General features: G+C 43.8%; 1 protein-coding gene across 1 annotated transcript in view; it reads left to right on the top strand.

Annotated features, from left to right (window-relative positions):
* MID2 (midline 2) overlaps nt 1-12,090 on the top strand; it is a 258,983-nt gene that overhangs the window by 201,019 nt on the left and 45,874 nt on the right. Inside the window, exon 5 of the mRNA XM_060756327.2 lies at nt 8,943-9,091. Coding sequence (XP_060612310.1) covers nt 8,943-9,091 — 149 coding nt within the window. The remainder of the gene's footprint in view (nt 1-8,942; nt 9,092-12,090) is intronic.

Here is a 12,090-nt window from a genome sequence, read left to right on the forward strand (position 1 = left end):
ATTGTTGCACTGCACTTAGTTGTGTTAACTGAGCTAAATGTAGGATATGAAGTTCTAGTTATTGTGTCAAACACAGCACCCCCCCACCCCCCAAAACCCTATTTCCTTGTCTTCAGTGATGGTGAGTGTTAGTTCATCCAGGAATATTGGCAATTGGTTGGGCTCGCCAGGCATGGACTCTCAGTATCCGCGGTCCTTAGGTCTTTAAATCTTGACTTCAATTGGAGGCAAACCTACCGCTCAGATGGATCGACTAAACAGTGAACTCTTTGCTACGCTTTGTTTCTGTAGTGCAGAATCTCTTGCTTCTCAATCAGTCACAAGTACAAGTAGTCAAGACATGTTGTCTTCTCTGCAAGCTCACACATCCTTTAGCAGAAGGAAATACCCAGATAATTGTATGGCATCGGATTTTTCTCAACATGAAATGAAACTGGAAAGCATTGCAGAGAGTGAGTAAGTGAACCTGAAAATACTACAGTTATGCCTCAGTGAAATAAAGTAAAAATGTGGATATATGATACCTCAAATATTAATCGAGTATCATATGTGTGTGTGTGTATTCAGTATGTGTCTTTTAAAAAAGTGAGAGCCAGTATGGTGTCATGACTTGAGTGTTGAAGTAGGGTTCTGAAGGCCGGGATTCGCATCTCCACTCAGGCCATGGTTCAGAGGAAGGCAATACCACTCTCTCCCCAAACAAATCTGGCCAAGAAACCCCATGATTGGTTCATCTGAGGTTGCATTAAGTTGGACACAAGGCACACGTAAACAACAACAAAAGAGTAGTTTCATCATGTTTTACTAAATGTAAGGAAATGTTTGCTCTTCTCATTGCCTTGCTACAAAATTTTCAACACAACGCTTTCTAGGATAAGGCTTTGAATGTGTGTGAATGTGACATTTAAATCAAATGTGTTACACATCAGATGGCATTATCGAGAATCCTGGAAAATGTTCCTGTTCTCTTTTTTCTGGGAAACACATGCATCCCTCAGTGTTATGTGGACCATGCTCCTCTCATTTGGTGGCATCACTGGAAGCTCCCTGCCAAAACTGAGCACCTTTTCCAAACAGCCTGTTTCCTGCTTCCTTTCCAAAAGAGAAAGGGACATTCTGTCCTGCCAGTTAACAAGTCTTTAGTATTTGTGAGGTTCCTCAAGAAGCATAGAAAGACATTGCAGTTGTCATCAGATCTTGGTGGCGTAGCTCCTAGTGGGTTGAGGATGTCATACACAATTATTCTTGCAATCCTTCAATCTATGTCAGCTTGAGATGAGAATCACATGCCGCCAATTTTCCGCTTGAGTTTGGTTCTCCACTGTTGAAGATACAGTTTATCTTGTGTTTGGGATTTCTGTGTCTTTTCCTGTTGCTTTTTGCATTGGAAGTGTGGGAGAAAATTACAGATGTTAATCCAGCAATACATCCAAGTTGGAGGAGAGCAGAGACCTCATGCTTCATCTCCCGCAGCAAATGTCTTCAGCTCAATCTGCAAACCAGCTTTTCCCAAAACTTGAATTATTATTTGCATTTCATGAAGTGGGCTGTAGCCTAGAAATGTTGAAGCCATCGTGAGATGTGCTAGCTTTCCAGGTGCTATAAAATACTTGGATTATGATGGGGGGTTCTTTTTTGGAAGTCTCTCCTGTTGGCACCAGAGATCTTTATATTTCAAAGAGGTCCTCTGTATAGAGAGACCTTTTCAGACAAGTCTGCATCCATATTAGATTGTAGGCCTTCAGAGTTTCCATTTCTGTATTGCATGTATTCTCTCGATATTCTAAATTGAATTTAATATTTTCTAATAACATTAAGTTGTCATAATTGTATTGTAAGAACACATGGCACTTTTTCCCCCTCCCATTTCATTTACTGGATTTTCTGGCTGGGTTTTTCCCCCCTAGGGATATGTTTCTGATACTTTGATGTCTGACTATCTCTCAGAGATAGCTGTGCTATGAGATCCCTTTTTTTCTGAGAGGTTTAAAGTGAATAAAGGGAAGGTATTAAAGGAGGGAGGTGGAAAATGGTAGGATGGAGGATCTTGAAGTGTCTGGCGGAGATCCGATTGAACAGGAAAATAACGATTTTATCTTGTTGGGTATCTTGTTGGCCTATAAAGCCCAAACGGTTCTGGCCCAGCTTACCTGTCTGAACAGATCTCCCCCTATGAACCATCTTGGAGTTTAAGATCATCCAGGGAGGCCCTGCTCTTAGTCCCACCTGCTTTGCAGGTGCGACTGTTGGGGACGAGAGACAGGGCCTTCTCATTGATGGCCCCTTGGCTATGGAACTCCCTCGCCAGCGATTTTACAACAGCCCCTCCCTCCTGACGTTCAAAAAGAGACTGAAAATATGGCTCTGGGATCAAGCCTTCAGAGAAGAACCATAGTGCAATAGATTACCATATATACTTGAGTATAAGCCAACCCAAATATAAACCGAGGCACCTAATTTTACCACAAAAACTGGGAAACCTTACCTACTCGAGTATAAGCCTAGGGAGAAACATGCATATATAGAAACATGTTTATAGATCTATAAGGCTTGCAAAGGCCAGTGAACACTTCCAATGAACAAAAATGCACATGTAAAGTTAATACATTTAGATATATAGACATTGGGCTTGCAAAAGTTTTCAGGGGAAATACATATATAAGATGAATATGCATATAGATATATACAGAGAACATAGCTTGCAAAGATTTCTAGGGGGAAATCTCTATTTTATTTACAATTTTTGGGATTATGCATTTGCCCAAGGAAGAACAACATTTCCTTTCTCTCTTCTATATAAATAAAAATGTAATGTTCACTTGTGGGATTAATATAATTCAAAAACCACTGGATGAATTGGCACCAAATTTGGCAGCAAAGCACATAGTAATCCTATCTATGTCTTTCAAACAAAAAAACCTTTAAAAATGAAGGGAAAATAACTGAAAAACTCCCCCAAAAGAAAAATACATTACAAAGCATGTGCAAAAGCCCCCCTCCTCAGCGTGCAAGAAGAATGAAGCACCAACCGTTGTGAGGAGAAGCCTAGCTATGGAGTCCCTTTCCATGAAGGAAAGCAGAGTCCTCTTTCTTTTGGGGAGGGGAGGGATTGAGGAAAAGAAAGAGGGAAGGAAGGAAGGAGAAGGCCTGGCCCGACGGAGGCAGTGGAGTCTTGGCAAGGCAAGCCCTGGCAGCAGCTGGAGCCACCGTAGTGCCTCCTTGAGGCCCAAGTGGCCACCAGGCAACCCTCCCCCCAAGATTGGAGGATTGTAAGGCAAGCCTGGCTGCATGAGTGGCTGCCCACTATGAAGGAGCTGGCCTTACCTGCTTTGGGAGCAAAGCACATGTGCACAGCCACACACACACGCACACAGGGGCTCCCTTCCAACTGGGTGGCCATGAGTTGGGAGGGCTTTAATGGGGTTTTCCTTTGCAGCCAGAGGAGGTTGGGCTGCATAGCCTTTGGGGCTCCCTTCCAACTAGACAGCCTTCCGTTGGGAGGGCTTTGGAGCCAAGAGGACTGTCGCAAAGAGGCATTGAAGCCGCAGGCCCACTCCCGTTGTGAAAGAAGCCTCACCAGCAGTCAATATGGCAGAGTTGGTGGTTGAAGTTGTGGGGAAGCTACAGTTGCAGTTCTTGGGCAGTGCAGAGCCCAACAAGGTAAAGAGGGTCCTGCACTGGAGGACAGAAAGGGAGGATGGGGAGGGAGTCCAGGGAAGGAGGGGGATTGCTGGGGAGAGGCCCTTTGACACTGTGCAGGGAAGGACAGTCACGGGAAACTCTTTGGGGCATAGGAAGGGGCCCCAGAGGCCACCCAGTCCGAACTCATTTTGCAGTAAGGGAAGACACCATCAAAGCCATCCCAACAAATGGCCATGCAGTTGGAATCGAGCCCCAAAGGCTATCCAGTCCAACTCCCTTTGACCATAAAAGAAGACACCATCAAAGCCTTCCCTGGGCCACAGCAACTCAAACCAAGCTCTTTCTCTTTTCTTTAATTGCCATTAAACCACACATTCACATTACCATTAAACCACACAGCAACGTGTGGCCGAGTACAGCTAGTTTTAAATAATAATACAATTATGACACCATACCTTCCTGCCGGAGCAGTACCTGTTGATCTACTCATATTTGTGTGTTTTCGAATTGCTAGGTTGGCAGAAACTGGAGCTAACAGCGGAAACTCACTCCACTCCCCGGATTCTAACCTATAATCTTTTGGTTTGCAAGTTCAGCAGCTCTGCAGTTTAACCCACTGAACTATCATCCTAGGAAGGATAATAATAGTGTTAAGGATTATGCTCAGAATTTTTCTTTTTGGTCTATAACTGGCATTTGTAGTAAAAATAAAGAGAGAGAGAGAGAGAAAAGGTAACTTCTGCATCAAGATTAGGATTAATTGTCCCCTATTTGATAAAAATGACAGGTACCTAGAGAGTAAAAGAGTGAAAGAGATGCTGCAACATCTTTGCCCATCAATGATGCCACGTTTTACCGTCTTTCCATCACTTGTCAGAAATGGATTTCAAAGTGACAGACTGCCCCAAGGCAGTGGCTTCAGCTCTGATTTGGAAAATGTTCGGAGAACGGCTGTCAGGCAGGCACAGTGGGGAACAGAGCATAGGAGCACCCCAAAAAGTACCAAGGGGGGAATTTGATGCTGCTGCCTATGTGCCAAAAGCTCCCCAATTCAGATGCATGCACATATATATACTAGACGTGGGAGGGAGAGGTGTGTGAATGTGTCCAAGACCCTTTTGCTTCCGTCCCCTCTTGAAACAGACCCCGTACCCAAATGCCTCTGGGCACATGTACATAATTAATTGAGCATCATGAATAATTAACACTGAAGATTCCAGATAAAAGAGGTAGATAAAACTACAGAGATGAAGCTCAGATGCTTCCTCCGGCTTAAGACAGCCAAGGAATAAGATGTAGAGGTTGGACAACTGGAACAGGCAGATGAAAGGCCTGTCTAAACATGCCATCGTTTATACATTCAGTGATTCTGCCTAAATGAAAAAATCTCAAACAAATAGCAGGTGCGAGAGGTTGAAACAGGTTAGAACTGTCGCAACATAGAAAGTGTTCCAGCTTTCTTTGCCCTGAATTAGATTCTCCACTCAACAGTCATTTTCTTAAAAACCATAGGAGACCAGAAACATTTGTAGAATTAACAATTGTATGAATGGCATCATATTCACTGTGACTCTAATATGCGCAACACACTGGCAACAGAGGCAAATTTTATGCAGCAATGATAGGATCTCTCAATTTCTAATATTTATTATTTGTTACTTATTTATGGTATTTGTATCCCGCCTTTCTCAGCCCAAAGGCAACTCAAAGCGGTTTACAGTCGGCAACAATTTGATGCTCCAGCAGACATAAAATACAGTTGAAAACATTTAGCATGTAATATAAAAACCATACAAAACCAATGAAAACGTAAGTCATCAGCGTCTCCTTACTAAACTCACTTTCCAGTCGCATCGTCAAGTCATTTCCGTATTTACCCGTTACGCTGCATTTGCAACAGCTTGCTCAAAGAGCCAGGTTTTGAATTTTTTACAAAATGTCAGGAGGGAGGGGTCTGAGCTAATTTCCCTAGCAAAGGCATTCCACAGCCGAGAGGCCACTACTGAGGAGGCCCTGTCTCTCGTCCCTGTCAGACGCACCTGCAAAGGAGGCAGGACAAGAGCAGGGCCTCGCCAGATGATCTTAGAGTCCTAGATGGCTCATAAGGAGAGATACATTCATACAGGTAAGCTGGGCTGGAACTGTTTAGGGCTTTATAGGCTAAAGCTAGAACTTTGAATTGTGCCCGGTAGCAAACTGGCAACCAATGGAGCTGGTGCAACAGAGGATTTGTATACTCCCTGAGCGCTGCTCCCGTTAGCAATCTGGCTGCCGCCCGCTGGACCATTTGCAGCTTCCGAACAGTCTTCAAAGGCAGCCCCACATAGAGTGCATTGCAGTAGTCTATACGGGATGTAACCAGAGCATGGACTACCATGGCCAAGTCAGACTTCCCAAGGTATGGGCGCAGCTGGCACACAAGTTTTAACTGTGCAAATGCTCAAGGGAGCATGCTTGCTCCATCAATGTATAACATTTACACAAATGATCAGCCACTGCCAGAAGGGACAGAAATCTCCTAAGCAGGGAGATTTGAAATAGTTGAACAGAAGCTCTCTGAAACTTTAGGTGCTCTTATTGCCTACTACAGGGAAAACCATCTGATTCCTAATCCATCTAAAACAAAGACATGTGCTTTTCACCTTAACAACAGACAAGCATCTCGAGCTCTGAGGATTACCTGGGAAGTAATCTCACTGGAGCATTGCAGCGCACCCAAATACCTGGGAGTCACTCTGGACCGTGCACTGACCTACAAGAAGCACTGCTTGACTATCAAGCAATAAATGGGTACTAGAAATAATACCAAGGCTGACTGGCACAGCCCAGGGATCACAACCAGATACAGTGAAGACATCTGCCCTTGCGCTTTGCTACTTCGCTGCTGAATACGCATGCCCAGTGTGGAACGCATCTCACCATGATAAAACAGTGGATGTGGCTCTTAATGAGACATGTTGCATTATCATAGGATGTCTACGCACAACAACAATGGAGAAGTTATAATGTTTAGCCAATATTGCAGCAGTTGGGAAATAGCAGCCAATAATGGACCACAGCAGTGACATCTGCTCATCTTCTGCTCCGATATCAGCCAGCACGCCAATGCCTTAAATCAAGAAATAGTTTTCTAAGATCTACAAAGATACTCGCAGGAACACCCCAGCAAGCAAGAGTCCAAAAGTGGCAGGCTAAAACCTGGAATTTCAATCAGTGGTTGAGACCGGATGAAAAACTCCTTCCTGGGCACACAGAAGACTGGACGACTTGGAAGGCGCTAAACAGGGTGCACTCTGGCACTACGAGGTGCAGAGCCAATCTTCAGAAATTAGGCTACAAAGTGGAGTCCATGACATGTGAGTGTGGAGAAGAGCAAACCACAGACCACTTACTACAAGGCAGTCTGAGCTCTGCCACATGCACAATGGGGGAACTTCTTACAGTAACACCAGAGGCATTCCAAGTGGCCAGCTTCTGGTCAAAGGATATTTAGTATAATGCCAAGTTTTTAACTTTGTATTTTTAAATATATTATAGCTGTACTCTCAATTCGCTTCTGACATGATAGATAAATAAATAAATGCCTCATAGGATGTCCTGTTTCAACGCACTGGCCTTGTTGGACTAGACGGCGGTCATTCCAAAAATATGACTCTGCAATAACAAGTCTGTCTGTTACAATAACGTCTCTCTTTCCCACAGCTCCCTCTCCTCCAATTTGTCTAAGAGAGTCGTCATTAGCTATTCATGGGCTTGTTTTGTTTTGTGTCTGGCAGCAAGATAGATGAACCGCATCCTGCCCCGGCAGGTCCACAAGGAGCGCTGCTGTACATTGTGTACACAGCACCGCGAACACAGGTGACAATTGGTAGAGGAGCACAAAGCAGGACAGCAAATAAGCGATAGGCCCACGGCCCCTTGGGCATCCAATCTAAATTTAGATTTGAGTGCAAAAAGTGCATTCTAACAGAATGAGTGAGTAGAATGGGAGATGAGGGGAGGAGAGCTTAAGCTACCTTGAAACTACGAGGGTTGAATGAAAAGTAATGCCTCCACCTTTGTTACTTGGGTTTGGATGGGAATATTTTAATAAATCAAATGCAGGAACAATCCTTAGAATGTGCTCTTTAACTACCACGATTCATTTTTCCACATAATCACCAGACAATTGGATACATTTCTGCTAATGATGTTTTCTGAAGCCATCACGGAAGAAGTCGACACTCTGTTTCCGCAACCCATCGTGCACAGATCTTCCGATAGCCAAGCAAAGCAATAATGTGACCCACACGTTCTTGTGAAATGCTGATTATGCTTGAAATTTCTCTCTGACAAATTCTCTGACGAATCTCCTTTGGGGTGACACCTTCTGCTGTGAAGAATTCAATGACTACACGTTGCTTAAGTTGCATTGAACTTAAGTTGCATTGAACTGTCTGTGCAGGATTCCATACTTCGCACTTTAACAACACAACCATTCAATGCTAAGGCTTCCCGCCAAAATGGAACTGTAGAGCAGTGGCTCCCAACCTTCCTAACGCTGTGACCCCTTAATTCAGTTCCTTATGTTGTGGTGACCCCCAACCATAAAATTATTTTCGTTGCTACTTCATAACTGTCATTTTGCTACTGGTGGAGTTTGGGGGAAATAGACCTTGACATTTGGGAGTTGTAGCTGCTGGGATTTATAGTTCACCTACGATCAAAGAGCATTCTGAAGCCCACCAACGATAGAATGGGCCAAACTTCCCACACAGAACCCCCATGACCAGCCAAAAACAGTGTTTTCTGATAGTCTTTGGTGACCCCTCTGACACCTTCTTGCGACCCCCCCGGGGGTCCCGACCCCCAGGTTGAGAAACACTGCTGTAGAGGAGAGTCTACTGAACAAGCTAGTACCTGCCACATACCAGTACTGCCATCTGTTGAGGAGTTACAAAGGTGGAGGCATTACTTTTCATTCAACCCTCACATATTCCCCCAGAACAGGCTTTATCCTCCCCTCTACATAGGACAGCAATCACGTAAATGGCCACAACACTTCCCCTCCTTGGCATAGGCCTGGAAAGGAGAATTCCCTGGCTCCTCCTCGGTGTTGTTCTTCCACGCATTTGTTCAATCTGCAGCCTCCTACCCCATAATGAAGGCTTTGTTTTTCCTGTGGTTTTTACAGAGGTACCTTAGATGTGGTTGCAATTCCTCGGTGGCACCAGCTTTCTGTTCAAATAGTGCGTGCCTGCGCAACTAATGAGTTTCCAGTTAAGCATCCTCTGCTTTTTCCCCCCCTCTTCTTTTCCAAGGTGATGAAACTGAGGAAGCTGGCCCAGCAGGTAGCCAACTGCCGACAGTGCCTGGAACGGTCCACCGTCCTCATCAACCAAGCCGAGCATATCCTGAAGGAGAACGATCATGCGCGGTTCCTGCAAACAGCAAAAAATGTGGCAGAAAGGTATGGCCCGGGAGGTTGCACTTTTCCCTACAAAGGGGTTGGGAAGGTGGCTAGTGAGGTTGGGTTTATTGGGGTGGGGATTGTCCACATGGCTCTTCTTCTTCCTATGTCATTGAGATGAGGCACCATTAGAGGTCTTGTGAAGCTCATAAATGTTATGGAGAGCTTTCCTGTATCCATGGAGGACACCTCTGTGGATACTTGAAACCATATACCAGGCACCCTCAAACTGTGGCCCTCCAGCTGTTTGGGCCTCCAACTCCCAGAAGCATTGAGTAGCCACGAAGCTGCAAAGTCAATCAGTGAGGGGATCTCAATGCTGTTCAAGCTTGCTAGTGGCAACATTCACATTTGTTTTAAACAGATAAGGGCTCTTTCTCCCACTCTGGACATTCCACAGAGATATAGACAATCCACTGGCTTCCTTGCCAACAGAACCTCAGAAGATGGCAGCCACATATGCAGGCAAAATGTTAGGAGAGAATGCTGCTGGAATATGGCCATACAGCCCAAAAAACTCACAGCAACCCACTGATTACAATAATAATAATAATAATAATAATAATAATCTAACTGCAAATACTCTGGCACAAACCAGTAAAGGTGGTCCCAGTGGTGATCGGCACACTGGGTGCAGTGCCTAAAGACCTTGGCCCGCACTTAAACACAATCGATGCTGACAAGATTACCATCTGCCAGCTGCAGAAGGCCACCTTACTGGGATCTGCAAGCATTATTTGCCAATACATCACACAGTCCTAGACACTTGGGAAGTGTCCGACTTGTGATCCAATACAACAGCCAGCAGAGCGTCTGCTGTGGATTCAACTTGTGGTGTTTCAAATAATAATAATAATAATAATAATAATAATAATAATAATAAATTGTATATCTTACTGTTACAAAGTAGCTCAGACCCAGTTCTTTAACTATTAAAGAAATGTAGTTAGTTCTTATAATTGTAAATAAGCCTTTTGTGATTTTTAAAATTGGATTCTGCATCTTTGCCTGGCTAAGCTCTAAATTCTTTACAACTACATCTAACGGCACTTTACACTTTGCTTATTGTGAGTTGATTGCTCAACTATAAGTATTCTGTTTGTATTTTGGATGCTCTGCTATATGTTTTTGGGAGTTTTTCAAAACAAAATCCTAACGGAAAGGGTTATGGGCCCAGACTATGTGTCCAGTCTATATGTGTGCTGAAAGAAAGAGCACTCCAGGACAGGAAAAGCCCTCTGATTTTAAACACCACACCATTGGATGGGAAACAATCCTTTTATTGAAGATAATTAAAAAGCAGTAAAGTAAAAAAATAAAATAAAGAAATAGGTAAATCCAATTAGGTAGGAAGAAAAGCAGGAGCTAAGTAGTCCAGGGTAATAGTCCAGCAAAGTCCATAAAAACAAAGTCAAAACTTCCCTAATAAAATGCAAGAAATCTGGAAACAGGAATCCAAGGCATGAATATAAAAGCATAGAATCCAAGAATCAAAACCATGAAACAAAGGCACTTAAAACATTAATTTTCCAAGCAAAGCTTCCATGAAACAAGGATGAGATCTTGACTTGATTCCAAACGATGCTTCATCTGACTACATATCCTGTACTTGGGACTTTTATCTCCTTATTAGCTATGTCTCTAGCACTCAGAAATTGGTTTCGCTTTGGCTGAGAATTTCTTATCTTTTTCTCTCGGAGCCTGGCAGAACGCCGAAGCCACTGTTCGGCTCTCCTGTTTTGACTGATCTTCTCTCATCTATCTATTTGCTCATTATCTATTTGCTCATTAATTTCTGCAGCTGGGCCAGGTGCCGAGCTGTTTTCATGTTCTCTATCATGAGAACTCTCTGGTAACAATTCAGAAAGCACACCATCATCCCAACACCACTCAGGGACATTCTCATGGGAGACTACACTTTGAACAGGGATCTCCTGGTCATTCTCTGCATCAATATCATTGCTCAAACCATTGCCATCTTGAAACTCATCTTGCAATTCATTGACCTCATTCCCCACATCCAAAGCACCTTGATCCTGGAACACAATCACAGGCTGAGCTCCAATAGAAGAAAAAAAAAGGAAAGCTGAAAAGTGTACTTACCTTCACTGCTTGAGGTGGGTCACAACACAGCTATAAACACATAGTCATTATATAGAATGCGTACATTAAAACACATTTCTACAAAATACACATACTAAAATACACAGAACAATGGCTAAAATACAGTGGACACAAGACGTGAGTTTAAAATTCGTGATTAAAACTAGCTGGGTACACTTTCTCACTTGTGGGTTTGAACAAATTTGGGTCCTTGCAAGCTGTTCCTCTCAGCCTTTCGTTCTGCCCTGTTTTCCAGCACAGCTCACGCAACGCCTCCACAAAGGGGAAGGAGGAGTTTTGGGTTTTGTTGCTTTCAATTATTTACCGATTTAATGAGAACTTTCCTTAAGTACATGAGAGCGCCTCCAGCTCGGCCAAATTAACAGCTGGGAGTCGAAGCTGCTGTTGAAACTGTCAAAAAAGCCCCCAAAGAGATCAGAGAAAATGCAGAAGTGGGCCAGCCCCCATCAGGCAAGGGAAGAGAGCAAAAGTGGAGATGTATGTGGTTGGATTCTGGCTGCCAAACCGGAGCAGGCTCTTCTTACATCCTCATGAGTGTAAAACAGAGTCGCTGGGGGCTAGTTTCCAAAAACAAGAAAGTGGGTCTCATGGGGAGCCTTAGCATCTTATGTAGAATCATTGCCTTTCAACCCAATTGGTGTGTGAGTGGGTTGTAGTCATTCTGTGACTTGGGAAAGGAATAAGGATCGTTTTCCTTTATTATTAGTCGATATGGCCATTAATGAGTCACAGTCCGACGGTAGGCTCTGTACTCTGCATGCTTTTCTGTGGCAGATGGCAGACCTTGGCGAAGGAAAGATGCAGGTCATTTGAGGCCTCATTAGAGTATTAGCAGACAAATGTAACATAAAGAGGCAATATTAGTAATAGCGTCT

Source organism: Anolis sagrei, chromosome 10, assembly GCF_037176765.1.
Source record: "Anolis sagrei isolate rAnoSag1 chromosome 10, rAnoSag1.mat, whole genome shotgun sequence".
In the NCBI taxonomy this organism is placed as follows: Eukaryota; Metazoa; Chordata; class Lepidosauria; order Squamata; family Dactyloidae; genus Anolis; species Anolis sagrei.